At 44.5% G+C, this 21,685-nt stretch overlaps 1 protein-coding gene across 1 annotated transcript in view; it reads right to left on the bottom strand.

Annotated features, from left to right (window-relative positions):
* Positions 1–21,685, bottom strand: part of RAB11FIP4 (RAB11 family interacting protein 4) — a 121,698-nt gene that overhangs the window by 55,675 nt on the left and 44,338 nt on the right. The window contains 2 exon segments of the mRNA XM_036394418.2: positions 18,112–18,176; positions 18,179–18,199. Coding sequence (XP_036250311.1) covers positions 18,112–18,176; positions 18,179–18,199 — 86 coding nt within the window.

Below are 21,685 nucleotides of genomic sequence, written 5' to 3'. Positions count from 1 at the left end.
AGCATTGTCCTGCAGAAAGGCTTCAGCCGCTCCTCAATGCCTGTCAGAGCACACCAGGGCTGCTCTATGGCTGAGCTTTCTCCTGGTGCCACAGCAGAACCGCGGCTATTTATGGCTACTTATCCTCTGCCTTATTTCCAGTTCCGAGCAGGGCACACAAAGACATGGATAAATGGCAATTAAATCAGCCACAATGGGTTGTGTTAACTAATGGTAACTAAGAAGCCACCTTGATCCCTCTCTGCATCTAAGATATTCACCACACGACACTGAGGCCCCAGCGCACAAAGACTTTTCAATTTCGGATTAAAGGCGTTGCATTGGAAATAGCTCTGGTAAAGCCCAGCAGCAGATTACAACAGGCAAAGAGGGACAAATGAATGGCTGAGAGAAGCCAGTGGGGATAAGCATTTGCACTGGAAGAAGGGGTGCAACCAAACCCACTATTTTTTAAGAAGTTTTACCACCTTCCCATGGTTCTGGCACCTGCAAACTGCCTGGAGGAGAGAGAAATTCTGTGGACTGGCTGTTGTAAAAAAGCCTGATTCACTTGCTGGAGTTCTGGTTCTTTAGGATCAAAATCTGGGAAAAAAATATCCCAGTCCTTGGGAGACTTAACCAAAAGCTGCACCAGTAAGAATGAGTCTGAGCCCCAGCACAACTGGAGAAGCCAGACCCAGGGCAGGGTGTGAGCTGTCTCCAAGAGCACATGTTGGAAGTTGCAGTTTTTCATAGGAAGACTTTATTTGTTTCCAGCTTGCATGATTGCTTCTGAAAGCATGGCTTCCTCCTTTCAGGATTTTCCTGCAGAAAATTTTGTGAGTTGCTCTCCAGATGATTCACATTTAGTCCTAGAGACTATTTTTAGCTGCTTTTATTTCAGCACACGTTCTTGGAGAGCCCCTGCTATTTATGTGGTCGACATTTCCCTCCTCTTGGCTCCTCTGGGGAGAAGCTCCACGAGGCAGTTTTTGGGAGCACAGCCTGCAGATCATTCCTCCTTTTGTGTGTTCCACACAGCAGAGCTGGAGCACTCCTGAGGTTGGCAGCAGCACTTTTTATCGCCATGAAGACACATAATGGAAAGCAAATAAGCCAAGGAAAATCAAACACACTCCAGCTCCTCAGAATGTTTGCAAGGCCATTCTCAGGCTGGTTTGGGCAAAGGTCTGATGATCTGGACATTGAAGGCGTAACCATGCAGCAAATACAGAGACAGTTGTGTACAACTGAGCAATAAAAAACATGAGAAAATTGCTGCAATATGACTGAGGTAAACCTGACACCAGGACATGAAGTCACCTCTTTGTTAGGGTCACAGAGCTTTGAAAAAATGGGAGATATTAAATTATCAGTGGGTCCACAGCCAACATCAAGGTAGGCGTACATATGCTGTTCAAGCTGGACGCTGATGTCTTAGGGATTAGTTTTATAGTGTTGACACAGATATTATGGGATATAGCTAGCAACAGCCCAAATCACACACACCTAAATAATGTTTCCAGCCCAAGAGGCAGCTCTGCAATTTGGAAACTGCCTTGCATCAGCTTTCACTGATTTCTTTCACATATGGGAATAGTGCTGAAGTATGAAACCATTTTTGCACTGGAAAAGTCCCACGGATGAAGGTCTGTCTTGCTTTAATGAAACCCATAAAAAAGGCTCTTTTTATGACACACCAAAGATTAATATTGTAAAGTTTCTGCTGCTCTTCCAAGTGTGGTTAAATTTTTTGAATGAGTCTAAATTTTTGGCTGGATAGAATTTGGATTCATGCATGCACACACAGAGTCAGGACACATCACAAACACTGGGAAACCCAACTAAACCAGAAAGGAATGAGCTGGAGGCAAAGACAAAAAGCAATTTCAAGCTATACATGTTAAGCAATTGTAATTTTTATCTTTGCTGTCTTCCCTGGTTTACAAGTAAATCTCTATCATGGTGACATTCAGCACACTCTAATATACAACCCCATCTTTGAAGAGCATCCTGTATATTGATCCCCAAAGTATGGCTCAAGCTCATTATCTTATAATCTGCTAGGTTAGGAAGAGCTCCTGGGGAGCCAACATATGGATGCACTGTGAGCACATTATCAGCAGCTCAGCCCATTGCACTGAGCAGTGGAGCTGGGCACACTCTTTCCTTGTGGCCAATATGGTAACAATTAGGGCTGCTCTGTGGTTCAGTAGACTAAAAGATTTGACAGACCAAATTTATCCCAGGAGTATTTCAAAGAAGATGGAGGAGTTACACCAGGAGTCATGGATCACTGTGCTCCTCTCCTTGAAACCCCTGCTTGAAAATATGAGTTATTTGCACAGTGAAGTCTGGGCTACTAAACAGTAATTAGACAGCTACATGGGAAAGAATTACCTGATTGTGAGATGATTAATTAGTATGCTGTCAGATATGATTATCCTGGATCTAGGGAATGCAGCACATTTGTTCTTTGCTCCTTACAAGATGATGATGGCAACATGAAGCACTTCTGCCCTAAATCCCTGAATGCACAGCACAAGAGCACAGGCAGTAACACTCAGCACCCAGGGCTTTAATAAAGGTAGGAATAATCAGGACAGACTGACACAGCTCTGTCCTGTGATAGGAGGTCAAAAACAGACAAGGAAACAGCTTCACAAAGACCATACCATACTTCACCTGCACCATACCTCAAATGCACTCAATGCACCACTCCTGACATCAAGTGCAGCCTTCCAGCAGGAGAGAAGCAATTTCTGACCACCTCTGTTTGGCAGTGTAGGCACCATGCTTCAAGACCATCAGCTCCAAATTTTAGCATTGCAAATTTTTTTCAGCCTTGTAAATTTTAAAAATGCCTGTAGGGACTGGAGGATAAACAGCACACTCACCTGTGTCTCCTGAGACACCAGGGAAAGGCAGGATGTGGTAGGGAGAAGCAAGATTTCCAAAACTGGCTGCTTCCAGCAAAACACAGCCTGACCTAATCAACTGAACATGCCTTTTGTACAACGGTGCAGCAAACTTATAATGCCACCCTTGTGCAGTTTTTTAAAGTAGATTTGACACCTAGCAATCTCCCTGGACCAGCAGCTTCATAGACTAGTGCAGGTAAGCAAGACAGGCATGTGCCTTCAGCACCATCCTGGGCTTTGATCCTTTCCCTGGCTGAGGCAAAGGAGCCCTGCTTTGCTCTGCCTTTCATTTGGGAAGGTTCTGCAGACAGAGGAACAAGGAAAAGCATTCTGGAAAATTATTAGCCTTTGAAATTCAGTATCAAATTCCACCTACATGCACAGAAGTACTGCTGTTATAGATGCTCAGATAGAAAAGCAGACAGGGCACTAGCTGAGCCCCAGGTACCTGTCCTCACTCATGATGGAATCTTCTGTGACCTCAGTGGTATGCAGGCACCTGGCTTATCTGGAAACCAATCTGACTCTGCCACCAACCGGGGCCTTATCCCTGAACAGCTCAATTTATCTTCAGACTTGGATGAATAACAATTTTCTAGCTCCCAGAGAAGCTGCAACAGGAATTTATTAGAGCCTGTGAAGCACTTTGATAGTATAATAATGGAATAAGTATTGTAAATAGTTTTTATGCTAATTCCTTCATCTACATAAATCTGGCCTCAGCCTCCAGGAATTTAACTGATATATGGGAGGTGGAATAAATCTCTCTGAAGTTACAAGCCTCTGTACCAAGCTTGCAGATCATTTCCACATCTCTCCACCCGTGTAGGGCCACCCCACAGTTGTCTCTGCAGGATAAGGGAAAGCAGCTGCTGTGAGATGATAATGAGTGATAGCCCCAGTGCATTGGGAATTGTGCTGCTTCCCTCAGCTTTGGCAGCGGCCTTCATGGGAAACAAGAAGGATGGCAACCCCTTTAAAATCCCCCAATGACTAAGGCCATGCCCACCCAGCTCTCTGGGATGGAGGTGTGTGGGCAGCTTTTCCTGGCTGTTCCATTGTTCCAGCTGGGGTCTCCCCACTCCTGTAAGTAAATGTCATTAGCACTTCTCACATTCCAACTCTCCTGTTGGGGCAGCTCCTGGCAAATTCTTAATTCCAGATAAAGCAAAGCACAAGGTGCTTCAGAACCAGCCCCTTCGGAAGCATCAGGAATAATGTCCCTGTGCACACTGGTGACACGAGGCCTCCCAGCCACCACCTCCCTGGGAGCCCTCAGCATCACCACCAGGGTGCTGAGCACACCGTGCTGAACTTGGCCTCTGTGTCACCCCTCAGCTAGACAGTCCCAATTAACAACCTTGTGTGGGCCCAACCAGCTCTAGACAATATTTTCAAATGTGACCACTGTGAAAGGAAAAAAAAAAAATAGGTCAAGGGGATTATGCAGGGTGACTAATGATTGCTGCATGCTGGGCTGAGATGTGAAGTCTGGCTGTGTTTTCAAAGGTGAATAATAATATGTCCTTGTCTGACCTGTGGTGCTGTTGACATTTTTTCTGAGTTGATGCCTCCAAAAATCCCCATTAGGCTGGAAGCTTGAACACCCACCATGAATGATGGCAGTGGAAGGACTGCCAAAATGGAAGGACTATCAAACTTTGCAGAACTCCCGTTTAAGTTTCACTTAATTTCTTAAAAGCCAGGCAGCAGAGGCAATTATTTAACTGTCAAGCCCTTTTGGAGTTGTTTGCTGAGGGATGTGGCTGCTGTTCCCAGACTTGGGGCAGCACATGTTAATTCCATGACAGTTCTCTGGAGCTGGACAAGAGATAAGAGGAGGGGGCTACTCTGCTCAGTACAGCTGGCAACTACAGTCATGTGAATGTGCCCTGCCAGCCAGCTTGCCATCCAGACAGTCAGAACTTATAGTTTTATCCTTATTTTACTGATAGGGAGGACAGCATGGTATATGGAGGGCATGGTTCAGCTGCTCGTCCCAAAAATCATGGGAGGTTTGTAGTAATAAGAAAATGAATTCAGCTGTTTTCTCTCCTGGTCCTGTGTTTAGCATTAGAGTCCCTGCAAATACACCTTTCATTAGCAGTGAAGGTAGAATTAATTTTTCTTGGCTGACAAATGTTCATTAGCCAAGTATTTGTATCAACCTCTCTGCCCTGGTCACAGAAATACTCCCTTTTCTAGCTACAGAAATTGGAAGAAAAAGCAACCCAGCTATAGCTCAGCCAAACCTCCAGCTCCCCACAGGAACTCTGGGGCAACAAGTGCTGCAGCAGCCTGAGAGAATGACAGAACAGCCTTTTGTTTCTGTTATGGTCCCTTCACAGGCACTAAGACTATAAATATCAGCAGAACGAAGTTTCCTCGACAAACACAGACATCCCAGGAAAAACATAACCCCTGTTCAGTCTCACTGTGAACAGGAACTGGGAGACATTTGGTGTCAGACAGCAAGGCCTTCACATGGCTGCTGGCAGCCTGGCAAGAGCAGGGTGTGATGATGCCAGACTGAGTGTGCTGGGCTGAGCCTGGAGCAGGGAACAGCAGGTGCAGATCTGCTGTAGGAAGCAAGACACCTTCAATTCATACATTTATTTCAGGATGCCTCAGGGAAAACTCCCAGCTTCAGCAGAAATGTACAGCTGCCCAACAAAGCTCACGAGTGTGGGCAAGGCTGTAACAATATTAACACTATCCAGACCTTTCAGACTGATTTGCACCTTTTGGGTGGTATTTGCATTTTTACAAGGCATGAGGAAGGGCAGCACCTAGGTACATCCCCTAGCTGCCTTTAGATTAGATCAGTTTTAACTCCCAGGTGATTCTACACTGACCAAAGGACAGAAATTCCTTGCTATAGCAACAGCAGAGCTCTGTGACTGAACAGGTATGGCCCAGGCAAGGTCTTTCAATGGGGTCCCACTGAGGCATTGCTAAGTCCAGGCTTGAGTTCCTCACTCCTGAGGTACAGTACAGAACGCAGCAGAGGATCCACTTCTGCCCCATTGTTGGGTCTCTGCAATCACAGGCTGAGAAGAATAATTTTGTACAAATTCCCTGATTTAAATCAATCCCAAAGTGACTTTTTTAAAGAAAAGTCTGCTGGAGCTAACAGTCTGATTGTTCCATAAATCAATTTCTTTCCCAAGTGTAAAATCTCCGCTTGCTCATTCCGTGTCTTTCATCCTAATTAAATAGTGATGTGAAGTAATCAGCAGTATTGTCAATGGCCTGGTGCTGCACAGACACTTCTGAATATACAATATTAGAGGGAAATGAAGCTAATGAAGAAGATTCCCAGCCAGCACCTGCACCATGACCTACAGTGCAGACTGGAATCATCCACTGAAAACCAAGATACCCCATGGCTGTGGGCTGAGTCCAGCCAAGGGCCTGCAGTGCCCCATGTGCTGTAAAGAACAGGTCATGGAAAGGGCCCTCCCTGTGCTAAATATGACCTTTCTTTACCATTTCAGCGGGGAGCAAAATATCTCTAGTTACCTTTCACATTCTATTTCCATAATCTGCTCAAATTAAAACACTGAACTGCTCTTAAACACTGATCCCTGCCCTTGACACTCCCTTCTAATTAATCATGTAAAGTGTGGAAGTGTTGGGATGCCATGAGAATTGAGGAAGTGAGCTGTCAGCACAGGGGAAACTCTGAGAGCCCCTGAGTCATCCAAGAAGCAGTTACAGATGTGAAGTGCCTCAGGAAGCAGGAAGGTGTGTGCTCCACGTGGTTCTTGTTATCCAGGGGCTCTCATGGAAGCCTCAGGGGTGCCAGGGCAGCCCAGCCCCAGGGCAGCCCCAGCCTCCTGGAAGTCGGACGTGGTGCCTCCCCAGGCAGACCTGCCATGCCAGCCCCAGGGAGCCATGCTAACAGAGGTGAGAGGGGATGTCCTTACCCAGTCTGAACCCCTGGAAGCTTATTCAGGAGAGTCCTTCCTCTCTTGGGTATCAGTTCCCCCACAGGAAAGAAGACCTTGCATAGGAAGGCGAGTCCATGCACAATGCAAGTATCTAAGTCAAACTAAATATGACCACTCAGTAAATCTTGAAATACTCCTACTAGTGCTGCTTTCTTCCCTTTCCAATGTCTTCCTTCTAAAACGAAGTGATCCTGTTCTCCCAGGAGAGAGGCAAAGGAACACAAGACAGGCACTATAAAAATACAATCAAGAGAGTCTGTCTCTTCCTGTGAAGGTTTTTGATTTAGTAAGACTAGACACAAGCTAGAGGAAAAGCATGGCCCTCAACAGTACAGCAAGTAATGCCCTGGCTCTAAGTCAGGAAGCATCTGATGATTTTGTTTATGGGGGAAATTTAGTGACCTTCAATAACTGCAGAGAAAGTGCTCCAGGACATTCCCCAGCCCTAGGACCTTGCCTCACAAAGCGCATGGGGCTGTGTTATTCAGTACATTTCACTGCTAAAACTTTTCTTTGTAAACCAGCAGGGTATCAGTCACTCTTGGCAGGGCACCTTCTGCAGTATCTGAGCACAAACTCCTTCCCCTTTGATATGAGAACCACACCATGACACAGGATGTCTCCTGATGGCAGTATTTTCTCAGGGTGCAGTAATCTGAGAAGGCTTCCTCAGAGTTCTTTTATAGGCAAGGAATTGTAGTAGAGAACAGTTGAACTCTGAATTTACTGCACAAAACTCCCTTTTATAATTCCCCATAATATCTCACTATTGCTTGGCAGTGAGACAAACAGAAACATTTAAGTGCAGTTTCAAAACACAGTGTAAGGAGAAAGCTGATGATTTACTCTGCCACTTGACTAACAACTTCCCAGGTGACAAACCTGTGGCAGATAACCCTGCAAAGTGTGATTCATAGTGGGATGGTTGTTGATCCTCGTGCTGAACAGTTCAGAGGAAAACAAATATCTGTGAAAGGCAATATTTATCTATTAGTCTCATAAAATATTCTGCATTACTGATTTCCATAAAAATCAGATCTCAGAGGTGCAGTGAAATACTGACTTCATTCATTATTCAGGTCTCCTCACTTTTTCACAATAATAACTAGTTTGTGAAATATTCTGAGGAGTGACAAGCCATTTTAAATTCTGAAACTCTGAAAACCCAAAGAGAACCCTGCCAAAGGTGGAGCTGTAAGAGTTGGAAGGAGGGATATATATGGGTAAAGCTCCTACTGTAACAGTCTCCAAAGCTTACAAGGTGGGAAAAAAACTCCCAACCAGCTCAGCAGGAACACAGACTTGTTTCTCTTATGTTCTTAAATTGATTTTTATCATCTAAGAATCTGACAAACAATTCTTCATGGCTCCCCTCTCCATTCTGGACAGGTTCCCACCTTGCATGCACTAGACCTTTCCATGATTGTGCCTCGGGGCATTGTAACCATATGTCCATCACCTGATGAAAGACACATGCCCCAGTTACCCACAGAAATGTTCCCCAATGGCATTAGACTTCAAGGACACAATGATTAAGAACTCACTGAAGCAACAAACACCAATACTTTTTTCAACATGCATATGGCAGTAATAAATGCAGAACAGTTACAGATATAGGAAACTTCTTGCGGAGAATATACAAAAATACACAAGGTTCTGTCTGTTATTCTGTCACCAAAATAAGACAAACATCCTCTCTGTCAGTTGAAGAAGGTGGCAGCACAGCCAAGTCAGTTGAGAAGCTCTCCCCGTTTTAAATGAGGTCAGGCTTTGTTAGAGTGCTATGAATAAATTTCTACTGTGGGCAAGACAATTTACCTAAATATTGCACTATTCTATACAAATGGGTAGCCAAAACTCTATGATGTATTTATACCATATTTATGTATTTGCTGTACCTATTAAAGGGTGCAGAGCCTGCAAACTTTCTCTCCTCCAGTCATGATCCTGCTTGGCTCTAGTGGTATTGCACAAACACACTCTGAGAAAGCCTCTTCCCCAGACAATCTGTGGAGTGACCAGAGACTGATGCCCAGAGGTAACAAAGGAGCAGGATTCACACCAGGGCTGTCTCCTCACCGACTCTCAGGCTCCACAGCTCAGGACAAATCAAAACCTCTTGCAAAGTCAAACACTTTGTTATCCCAGGCTGGCACAAGCTCCAAGGAATCACCCTTTTTGATATGCCTTTTCTGAGTTGTGCATTCCCTTTCCAAACCCTTCCTAGCCCTGGTGGTCCAGACTGAGCCACCAGATTTACACTGTCAGCCCAAAATACTCATCAGCATTTGCGTCAGCTCTGTGTCAACACTGCCATGGTTATATTATTGTTATTATTCCAACTTACACTTTCCAGCAGCTTATCATAACCCAGTTCCAAAACAAGCCTGGGATCAGGGTACACATCCACCCCAACAGGCTGCTCTGCCTCAGGGTCTGTTCCCCAGCTGATGCTGGAGTCAGCTGGGCATTTACACTAACAGCCTGGGTAAAAAGGTGAGCCAAATAGCAAGTTTGGCAAATTAAATCCTAATTAACACAGCCTCTCAGGGGCCTAATTAATCCTGCCTAGCTTTCTGTAAACTCAGAAAATGTAACAATTGACAGTTTCTTTCCTATTTCTCACCTGTAGCTGTTGGAGCAAGGACAGTTTCTCTCCACTTTAACCAGCGCTGAAACTGGTTCTGCAAGGAAAGAAATGATCTCCCTGTTCCATGGAGCTTAGGATGAACCTCAGCAGCCTCTTGCTGGCACATAATTGCTCAACAGAAGCTGCATTTCAGTGATTCCCATCCTAGCAAGGCCTCTGTGTCCCTGACTGAAAGAAGGTCAAATAGCCCGTATCTCTTCTTAATTTTTAATCGCAATTTCATGCTGTTATTTCAGCTGCTGGAGGCAGTGTAGCACAAATCTCTCAGGAGTAATTCCTAGATACTCTCTTGTAGGCTGGCCTACTTTTTCTTCCTGTTCAGTCACAAATTGCTTCTCTGAGCCCAGATGTGTGACAGTGCTGGCAAAGCTGCCTCCACCCAGACAAAGACATTCTACACTGCAGCATAAAAAAAAAAATTAAAAAAAAATTACCTTTTGATTCTTCTCCAGTTTCTAAAAACAGATAGGATAATCAAGATCTCATTTTAGCTCCATCAGCCCAGCTGAGTACTGGTTTAATTGTAAACAGTTCTGCTGCCTCTGATGCAGGACATTGCCATGGTGGCACTTGTGTGACACTTTGCTGTGGCAGATCCCATAGCAGGACCAGGTCACAGCCATGCCTGGAGAACCTGGGGGACACCTGAGAGAGCAGGACAAAGACCATGTGCTTTTGTGGGGACTTTGGATGTGGCAAGAGCTGGGACTGACGTGAAAGACAAAGGACGTGGGAAAGGTGTCCTGGAGCTTTCCTAACTGGGAAAAGAATTGGGCAATTTCATGAACTGTCTGGGTCACTTTGGTGGCAATTCTTGAGGCAACTGGAATAATGAACCCTGAAACACTGTCTCAGCACAGCAACAGCTGTGTGACAGAAATGACTCCTGTAAGATTTCACCCATGGAAGAATGTTTTTATTTTAGTGGGAAAGTTTCTAGCAGTATGTGCAGCTATTGTTTTGAAAAATGAAAGAAGCTACTTTCAAAAAATGACACTGCTCTCAGGTTTGTCAGAGAAATTCAAAGGGAGAAAAGAAGCAGTCAGACCCTTTTTGTTTGCTTGTGCAATGAGGTATTTTGCTGGTTTTATCAGCTAGAACATCCCTCTGTGGTTGACTTTCTCTTTACAGTTTCATAGTAACCTGGAATCTTGGTTTTATCATCCAGCTTTTACACATTTACATAGAAATTTCTTGTTCTGAAAAAAAACAATAACCAAACCCACAAACAAATTAAAAAATACAACTAATTTAAACCAATGTTATTTACTAAAAAAAACCTCCTATACTTCAATTTCACAGCCTTATCACTGTAAATATTCCAAGAAGAAGACAACTGTGCATTGTCCCACAATCTTCCATAAATGAAGCAGAAATTTCCCCAAGCAGCAAGGAGAAATGATACAAAGTAGAATAAGAAATTAAAAAAATACAACAAAACAAGTAAACAAGTAAGAAAGAACCAGTGTCAATTTATAGAGTGGAGGACAAAGGTTTCCCTGTCAAGCAAGTGTCAAGAAAGCCAGTGAATGCTCTGTGCCCTGCCCTCATAGAGCTACTTTTATTACAGATATTTTGTATTTGCGTATCAGGCAGGAGTTGCTCACCACCCTCTGACCAAGCAGTTGCATTTCTTTCACAGGAACACAAAGCAAGGCAAGTGCTGCCATAATATTTCTTTGCTTTTGTTGCTAAGAATGCTGTACTCAGGACACACCACAAATTGGACAGATTTTCAGCGCATCAAACAAAAGGAAAAAGGCACAAAACCACAAAGCCATATTTACCTGAAGGACTAAATCAATAGGGATGAGACCTCCTCAATAAAAGAGACCAACTTTTAGCTTTCAGTCATTTCACAGCTTCTACCTAAAGACTGTGCCACAGCCTAAATTGGTTTATCCAAGGATGGGAGGAATATTTTGCCATGGCAACTGACAATTTCAGAAAAAACACCCCCAAAACTGTGCTCTGTCAGAAAATCAGCAGATTAAAAGGTTGAAGATAATGACTCAGAAAGAAAATTCAGGTTGATACAGAAAATGTCTATTAAGTGGTTCTGCCAAAGAGAGGTGTGACAGGCTTCAAAATGATAAAGCTCTGAATGCTATACAAAACTCTACCTGGGTCACAGAAAAGAAATACTCAAAAAAAAAAAAAAAAAAAAAAGAGATCTATAGATAACAATAAGTGTACAAAATGGCTTTGCTATGGATGCCTGGAAGGATGCTCCAGTTGGAGCCGAGTCACAGCTGTGACGTCTGAACCAGGCAGTCACACTTCCCCCTGTCTCAAACCACCCGGCCAAATTTAGCCCTAAAAAACAGTAAAATTTAACTCAGACACAACCCTGTGGGGAAGCAAACAATCTTTGGCCCCTCACTGATTTATGCTTCTATTACAGTGGCTCACCTGCAAGAGCAGGTGCTTAAAATTTAAACCAGCTAACTGGCAGAATTTGTACAAAAGCACTGTCACAGATTCAGCCCAGATGCTGGATTCTCACAGGGCCCTACCTGAATCAACACTTTGCACTGAGACACTCCATTCTGAGGGCTGTGCCTTCTCTGCCCAGCCCTGCTGGCCTCAGACACTGGGGCTGCATTTGGGGTGCTGTGCCAAGAACTTCACAGGAAAAGATTTCTCCAGCCTACAGGCTCTAAGATCTCAGAGTATTTTTGTTGACCTAGCCCAGGATGAGAAAGTCAAAAACTCAGATTTCTCTCTAAAGAAAACCCAAAATACATTTTGAGAAAGAGAATAATTATTTTTGACCAGACCAGAGTGTGTTATTTCTTTTGAGTTATTTTATGTGTATTTTATACCACAACTGAGCAAAAATGAGTCAGGGGCGAAGTAATTTCCCCTTTAAAAATGTCAGTGTGTGATGTTCCACCAAATCAAAAATTCAAGCTGGTTTTAAAAAAAGAAAATAATCTTCAATCTCGTTTGTGGCTGTGTTTGGAGGAGTTGGCATTTATTTTGTTGAAAGGTGCCTGCCTTGCCCCAAGTGCAGAACTGCTCATTCTCAGTACAGCAGTTCTTCAGGGCAACATTTCAGAATCAGCTTGAGCAGCCAGAGAGGCAGGTTATTTTTATGCAGGTGTTTTGACCAAGGACAGTTATTTTTGCATGTATGCACAAACCTAAAAAATAAAATTCAGAATATCACCAGGTGAAAGCAGGCAATTTCCCTGTAAATGAATGCCAAATGGTGGCACACCATGCTCTTCACTGCTCTGGGTAATTGCTCACTGGGGGTTTCTCAGCAGCTGTAGTTAATGTTGCTTTTTGATGCTCAAAAAAAAATAGGATAAATGAATTGCTTAGAGTACTGCCTGCAGAGGTTACAATAAACTTCTCACTGGTGCAGACAGTGCACACTGCCTGTGTCAAATCCTGCCCAGGAACAGGCACTTCTTTCTCTCTATGACTGTATGGCTGTACTTAGCAAGCTTTTCTCCCACCTTACCCCTCCAGAAAGGATTCAGACAACGACCTTGGGAACAAGCCCAGAGGTTGATCTAACACCTGCCAGGGTCTAAGAAGCGTTTCTACCAATTTCAGCTGGGGCTGGGATCAATCCTGAGGCTGGGCCTCTCAAAAGGCCATCTCTGGAGATGCTGAACATATTTATTTCCCAGGGGATGCAGCAGGAGCTAAGGGGAAGGAGAACCTGGCAGACTTAGGAGCACTAGATCTAACACAGACCTCTGGATGTGCCAGGTCCCATAGGGGCAGCAGGACACAGGAGCCCCCCAGCATCTTGGCAAGGGGAGCAACTTGCAAACATGCACTGTGTGATCCCAGAGGGGCAGAAACACCCCAGGTCCTGAGCACAGGGAGGGGAATCCTCACACACAGACACTGAGCATCTGCAGGGCTGAAAACACAATGGGAGCCAACAGGGACTGAGAGCGTGTGGGTGGTGCAGAAAACTGGAGGATGATAAGAAAGAGGGGAAAAAAGCTTCAGTTTGATGTGTTTAATACTGCTTGTCCTTACCACACTGACCGGCTTCTTCTCTTGGCCATTGCTTGAAAAGGCATTTCCACCTTGACCCTTGTGTGCTTTTTGTTAAGATAGGAAGGAGTGTCTCCACTATTGCTGCCACAGAAGGTGGAAGGAAAGGTGGATTTCACATTAAGATTGGAAACACTTGTGTTTGATGTTAGGAAAAACATTATCAAGAAAAACCTTCTAACAAATGAGGTCAGTTATTCTCTCCAAAAACACTGGCAACTTGATGGTCATGGTGGAGTCATTGTTTCTAAACACAGAATATATGAGATTGAAATTCAAAATACTCTGGTTTCAGGCCCTCCTGCTACCTTCTTCCACAGCCTAGTGAAAAACCCATTTGTATCACAGTGTCTTCATAAGGTCCCCTCTGCTCTGACACAGGTGTCTGGAGATATCCTCAAGCAGCTAGTAGGGGAAAAAACTTTATTCAGAAGCTGGTGAGGGACTCCTAATTGCTACTGAAAATATTTTCAAAGCAGCAGATCAGCCAGCAGTCCCAGCTCCATCCCAGAGGCAAACACAATTTATTTGTCATGTTTCAACAATTTTTCTGCTGTTCATACAGTGTAATTAATCACTTGGCAGGCAGGGGAACACACAGAGGACTGAAAAGACAGCTCATCCTTTGATATGCAGCGATCATCCTGTACTTTGGGAAGAGACAAACTCACTCTTATTTACAGATGGGAACAGAAAAAAAAAAAAGGTATGTGGCAACTCAATACAGCAACAAATAATAAGAAACAAACAGCTTTGATTGAAACAAGGACCCTGCCATTATTGTTCCTTACAACATGCTCTTCCACTGGGTTTGCACATATGGCTTCTGGCCATTGATTCCAGATGAAAAGGCAACAACTGACATGTAAAAAGAGCCTGTCCCTTCACAAGGAGCACTCAGAAGTGCCCTGCTAGCTGATGGTGAGAGGCTCCAAGATCTGTCAGTCAGCCCCTCTTCTGTCACCTGTTGGGTGGTCTAGATTCAGGCTCCCTTCAAATCTGAACAGCCAAAATCCACCAGGTGAAGAGCTGACAAAGGAGCTCCTGTTCTGATTTCCATTTCCCTAAACTTAGGTGTTTAGACAGAAGAGCACCTAGACCCACACCAGTGCTTCTCAGGGCCTGCAGTGCAAACCTTGGCCAGAGAGCTGCAGATGCAGCCAGCCCAGCTCCCTGTGAGTCCTGTGGCCAGTGCTCCCAGCTGGCTGCGTGCCCGGGAAGGCTCCGAGCCAGCCATTTGGAAATTTGAGACACAGGCACTCTGCTTTGTTTGAGCTGGCTCAATCTGGGCCTGCCTTTTCACACACAAGCTTCAGCTGTGGATTTTGTGTTGGTTACCATCTCCAAAAGGCTATCCAAGGGCTCTGAAGTGCTACTAGATGCCTGCCACAAAGCAAACTGGACTAGGGAGACTTTTGTCTCCCTTCAAACTGAAGCCACAACAAGAGTTGAGGCCATAGCAGCAAACACTGGGAAAGGAATTTGGGATTGACAAATTGGCTTCTGGCAAATTCTGAATATTCCTATTACCTCTCTAAAGGCTGTGAGAGACAGAAATTATACTAATGAACAGCACTTGACTGAAGCAGTGCCTCAAATGGAGCACAATTCAGACTTTAACCAAATCAACAGACTCAACTCACAGACAGAGAGAAAAGGTTTATTTCTATGTCCCAAAGCTGAAGGGCTCTAGAACTGCCATCTCCTAACTGCAATCCCATCCTCCTAAGTTTCTTTGGACCAGCTGTCTCTGGTCCAAAGAGAAAACACAGTCTGCAGCCTGAATCAATGCTGATGGAAGTCAGTGGGACATCCTCTAGTAAGCCATAAAAGTTCCACTCTTTATGTTCTGCCTGTCACACCTTAACAGCCTTGAACTCAACAGCAGAGCTCACCATTTGCCTGTGGTATCACTCACACAGCCTCCCAATACAGGCCATTAAAAAACTTCCATGGAATGGCCCTTACATTTTGAAATGCATACACAATAGGATTTTTTCCCTGCCTTTTTTTTTTTTTTTTTTGACAAAGTTTTCAGACATTAAAAGCTTGTTGGCTTTTGCTCTTTGTTTACACTGAAGAAAAACAAAAAGTAAAATCAGACCATTTAAAAAATGTCAAATGAAATGCCCCAAGCTCCTGTTATCAAGGGGTTTTATGTATCCCTTTAAATTAATTGCACTCAGTTGGTTTTAATTAAAGGCTGGAGGCTTGGCAGTTTCTTCTTCCCCATTTGACTCAACATATGCAAACAGCTGGACCAGTTCAGCACTTCACAGTGGCTCCTGTCACTTCATCCCACCTCTTGGAATTACCTTTACCTCCTCAGTTTGCTGCCTTTGGGCTTCAGAAAGCTACAGTACAGGGAGGGGGCTCTTGGGAGGGGAAGTAAAAGTGAAAGCAGAGGACAGGGGAAACTTCCTTTCAAGTGATCAGTGCAGAGACAGCATAACAATGAACCAGCTCAGTATTTGCCTTTGTGTAACTACCTGCCTTTTTATTCCAGCCCCTTGGGTGGAATAAAAAAGATGCATTCCCTTTTAAAGTATCTATTTGTACCATCATAGCAGTTGTGTCCTTCTCCTGCCTGGGAATTTGAGGGCACCTGAGAATTAGAGACATGCAAAGGGCATACTGGGCTGAAAATCAGATTAGACAGGCCACTACATTTGTGCCAATGGGAGCTGCCCACAAACTTGATTACAGCACCAAGAATTCACACTCATGAAGGTCTGGGAGATGCAAGGACAGTGTATGTGTTTGCCATATGTTCTTCTTTGGGAACGGGGAACAAACACCATGAACGGTGACAGCCTCAAATCTACTGACCCTCAGTTCTCCTCTGCTTCATCAGCTGGAAAATTCCAACTTCCTGCCACAGCAGAGGATCCTCGAGGCGGGAGCAGAGGCTGCTCACGCCCTTTCCCAGTCTTTAGCTGACATCTAGCGAACAGTTTCCAAACTGCACCTGGAGGACCTGGAGATGGGAGATGGAACCAGCCCCTCTGGAGAGCAGTGTGCAGAAGAGCTGTGGGATAAGTGTGGGATGTACAACAGTGCACACCATTCCCTGTTCTCTCCCCACCGCGACAGCTCACCTGGCCTGGGCAGGTGTGGAAGGACCTGGTTCTGCTCTCAGGCTGCACAAATCCCACACTGTGTCTATTAAAGTGGACAAACACTGTGCAGGACCCCACTGCAGTGATGCCACCCCCTGCAGGGACCATCCAGGGGGCTGGTGGACATCAGGAGTGACCAGCAAGGCTTCCAGCACAGCAGGGTCAGATCAGCTCTTTCTGAACAGGGAGGGCCACCCTCTGCCCCCTCCCTCTCCAGAGGCACAAATTCAGCACTCAAATGGGAAACTCAGCAGCTGTTACCAGGATTAGCAACTGCAATTCCAACCCTCAGGCTCTCCTGGAGGATGGATGGCAGAAGAGGTGCAGTTTGCAGAGTTCTGCAGTTTGTCTTCAAGAGCTCCCCCCAGCACATCTTTGCATGACAGCAGATGTGAAATCTCTAAGGAATACAGACCCAACTGTCACCTGCATTCTAAGAGTGTCAGAACCAGCCTGACACATCTGCGTAGCAACAGGGGAACACTGACTGTGCAGATCCTGTTTGCATTTTGTAGCCTCTATCAGCTACTGCAAACCAAGGAGTTTGGTTTATGGCATCTATTAAGGTAACCAAGCAACAGCATGGTGGGTATCTGTGTCATCAGGTACAAAAACCAGGGGTTTAGAAACAAGCAGAGTGGTGATGGGCACTGAGGTGCAGGAAACGTCTCTGTATTTTTTGTATGGACAGTGAAACCAACTGCAGCTCACCAGCACACTTATCACATCCTTCATCAACACATGAGAATTGTCCTCACACTTCACTACCTGTGAAGGCAAAATGCTTTTCCTGTTGATTTCTGTATCATTTGCAGTCTGTAAGACCACTGACACACAATCCTTCTCTGAATGCATGATGCTCACTGCACCTTTAATCTTTACATGGGTGGAGGTGATTAAAACCAAAGTGAAGAAGGGACAAAGAGATGCTAAAAGGAAAACTTAGCAGTGCTCTACTTCTTAGACCAAAGACACTGGCAAATTCAGGATAAAAATGAGGACCTTTAATGGTTTAAAAATATGCTATACCCACCAGCCAAAATACTAGCAAAGATTTCCAATGGTGTATTGTTTCTGCTTCCCAACAGCTGCTGACGCCCTGTTTATTATCTGCAGAAGGTCCCTAAGGACTTGTTCACCTACAAAGTTTGACTGATTAAATTAGATACAAACCAGTGTTTTCCACTTGTGAGGTGCCAGGGAGCTTGTACAGGGATCTCCCTTCACAGCCAGGTGAATACTGAGGCTTGTAAGAGGAACATTACCTAAATGCTAAATACTTTCCCACCAGTTAACCCGTGTTAAATGCAGTTAAACAGTATGGATGGCTTGCTGACAGCCATGAACCTAGGAAGGAAGAGTCAATAGGCCAAGTAAAACAGCAACATTTGCAATGATCCAGCTACACATCACTCCAGAGGCTTCCTCAGCCCACTAACATGAGACAGAAACAGTGCTTCTCTTACCTGGTAATAGTAATCAACATATTGTGGCTGGTAGTGCTGGGGCTCTGAGTTTTCAGGAGACAGACATCTTTTAGTAACTCTTCACAGCCTGGCAAAGAGAAACAAGACAAAATGGTCAGGCCAAGAGCTTATCTTCTGTTACATGGACAATGGAGGAAGAAACACTGGTTTCTAGCCAGTCTGTATGCACAAAACCTTGGAAGGCAGCTTTGGGATTTATTTAAATAGATGTAACACAACTCTGACTTCAGAGTTCTGCCCAGCACACATTTAACGTGTGGAACTTGAAAAGTGCAATTATCTCAGCATGGATACACTAGCCTGCAATGAAACTGAAAGCTGAGCATGGCTTGGCTCAGTAAACTACCCTGTGAGGTACCAACCCACCTCTAACCAAACCCAGGCTCTGGAGTCAAACACTGGATTTGCAGGCTTGGCATGAGCTACCAACTACTGCACATCAGTGTCAGATGGAGCTGCTTCTAATTTTCTCTGGTCAAAATGACAAAGGGACAATGCCTAAGTGTCACAAATCCCCCTTCAAAAAAAACCTCTGTCACAGAGTGTTTCACAAGCAAGTATCTATGCACTGCAACCAGAGACTTGAAGCTTGTGTGTTTGCTTTTGTTAACAACCACATTAAGAGCTGGAAAAATCAATGTCTGTATTTCCCTCAGTCTTTCTCTCATCTGAAAACCTGAGACAAATATAGAAACACTGAAATCACCAGATGCCTTGTTCCTCATTGATTACCAGTGACCCCACTTGGCAGGGTGAGCTGCAGAAGGCAGTGATGTCAGGCCAGGTTATTTCAGAGCACCCAGCTCACAGCCTTGGGCCCAGGCTGTGTGAAACCTTCTCAGCATTGCTGTGCACTATCCTACTTGGAAGCTGCAATTGCCCAGCAGTTATTCCTCCCTTCCATCCCAGCACTAATACAATATATTTGGCTGTGATATTACACATGGATCCCAAAGCAGGTGAGCCAGAGGAAACAGGGGGATGGAAGGAAGTGTGAACTGAACAGGTTTATACCATTAGCTGACCTTTTCTCCTGGTTTTGCATGAAGGAATAACATCTGTAGGGATGAAGACATGTTGTGGTTATGGAGAGGAGTCCCTTGCAAAGGAAAGGAGTACTTTAGAAACCAGAAAAAATTACCAGATGGAAAAGCCTAACAGGGGGATCACTGTGCTGTCCCTGTCTGCCACACACAGGTACATGTTGAGGCAGCACCTGCTGGATGGAGACATCACTAGGACTTCAGAAATGTCACATGGGCAGCAAGACTTGTTTCCCTTTTTCAGCTTCTGCAGCAAAGTGAGAGTCTCAGGTGGTACTGGCAGATAAATGAGGATAAATGAAGCTGTTAAATACCCACTTTGCTGGAGAAGTGAGTGGGCAAGAATGTGTGGTAGGGTCACCTCCCAAAGAGGAGTTTATCTGGGATTAACAATCAAAAACATAATCTACTGACTGACAGAGGAAAGATGTTAAACTTGTTTGCCTGGAGAGAGCATCTTTCTATACAACTTGCTCTACCTGTAACTGCCACATTTCCCACCCAGCCATAATCCTTTTCTTCCTCTTGGTTTTAGCTTAAAGTGCTCTGTGCTTGCCTAAGGTTATTTGCTAGTCCTCTCACAGAGGAAAATTCAATTTATTTTTTCTACCTTTTGACATTAACAATTAAAGCTTATTGCTCATCAAACTGCCTTGTGCCAGCACCCACTGTGAGACTCATCACACGTATGAACTGCTTTGCTAAAAGGTCTCTGCATGAGATGGAGCAGCCACTCCTTAAAGTGAATTACCTCCAGCCAAAAAGGAAATAAATACCCAAGTGCTACACAGTAATGGATGCAGGTTAGTGTAATGAACAGAGCATGTTTACAGTGTTCTAAAATTTCTCAACAACAATAGTTTACACCATAATTCCAAGCTTTACTTTCCTAATACAGTTGTGCTCACAACAGTGCTCTTCCAATTTTCTTTTTTTTTTTCGTGGGGAAAAGTCACAAAAGTTGTGGATCTTCAAATAAGGATTTAACTGCCCAAAACAAGGGTGTGAGAAATGTTTCTACCTTGCCTCCTTTCAAAAGGCCAGCCAGACTGGTCTGTTAGAGCTAGAGTCACAAACAGCTCCCAGATCTCCAGGGTCTGAAATGTAGAATCTTCTGTGTCTCCTCTCCTGAACACATTCTTTCATTTCCCTTGTCCATTAGGGAGAACCACTTCATGATAGCTCTTGGCCTGTCATTTATTCAGTAAAAACACTGGGGAGAAAAGCATTGCCTCCTTTGCATCCAACTGACTCAGTGCAGCCCTCACCACTTCTTCACCAGAGCACCTGACCCAGGCTTTTACAGCCTGATCCAGAACCTGGCCAAGCCCCAAATCCATTTCCAGAACATCAGCAGCCATTTGATCCAATTTGATTACCAAACTCCATAGCTTAAAATGGAAAACAAAGCCAAATCTTGCTTTTATTGTAGTCACAGGCCAAGTTTCCATTGGTGCTGGCAGATTCAGGGTGTAGCTCATCTGAGCCAGTCTCCTTCTGCCAAGGTGAGTTTTTAGTGGGGAGGTGTCTGGGTGTGCAGCAGGCAGTATCCCCTGTGCCCTGCTCTGCATGCAAGCTGGCCTCACAGCCTGCCTCTCTTCATCCTCCTGGAATATCTGCATGTCATTATATTCCATTAAAAAGGGAAGAAGAGAAGGAAATGCTGAGAGACCATTTTCCTCTGAGATTCCTAAACCACATCACCACTACCTTGCAGACATCTGAACCTGTTCCAACATCCAGCAAATCAATGAAAAAATATCCAGTGGTTTCAAGAATCTCAAGATTGTGCCACTTTTTTATCCCTGTTAAGAACTGAGTTTTAAGAGTAAGTTCTCTGTTCTCCTCTTCCCTGTGGGGACTCAAATTGGAATCTCTTCCCTCTGGAAGAGGACCAGATGCTGAAGGTCTTTTCCTTGTACCACCCCTTCTCACCAGGAAGGTGATGCACAGTCATGTGATGAATCAGCTTTCTTATTCAGTGTTTTTTCTGCAACAGTGCCAATACAATCTCACCTTTTGCTCCCCTCATCTAAATATAATTTGAAATTTTCAGGTAGTCCAGAGGGTTACACAAAGGTGTAACATAAAGAGAGAACACTGGAGTGGCTCCAATGCTGTGCCATGTGTGCTCTTATTACCTAGGACATGTTCTTACTGGAACACAGCCTGGGAAGTGCAGTGAGCTAAATTAGTGTGTCACAGTCCAGACAGAAAAAACCAACAAATCAAGGTTTGTCCTGGCAAATCTCAATATGGAAATAGGAAGGTACTGGACAAAGATTTGTTCTTTGCTAGCAGAACCACTCCTGAGCAGAACCCCACGTGCTGAGGTCTGCAGAACTGCCACGGTGGATTTTTCAAGCTGTGCAGCAGTGTGTACCCAAGGCTAGAATCTGTCCAAAAATAACCCATTGCAATGAAGCAAAGGAATAATTCCTGGCTACTTTAAGGGCCTCTTGCACTAGAGATGTCCTATTATTGCTATAAATTCATTTTCCTGGAAAAGG

This window comes from Molothrus ater, chromosome 19 (assembly GCF_012460135.2).
Source record: "Molothrus ater isolate BHLD 08-10-18 breed brown headed cowbird chromosome 19, BPBGC_Mater_1.1, whole genome shotgun sequence".
In the NCBI taxonomy this organism is placed as follows: domain Eukaryota; kingdom Metazoa; phylum Chordata; class Aves; order Passeriformes; family Icteridae; genus Molothrus; species Molothrus ater.
The sequence above is the reverse complement of the archived record's forward strand: the minus strand, read 5'-3'. Positions and strand labels throughout refer to the sequence as shown.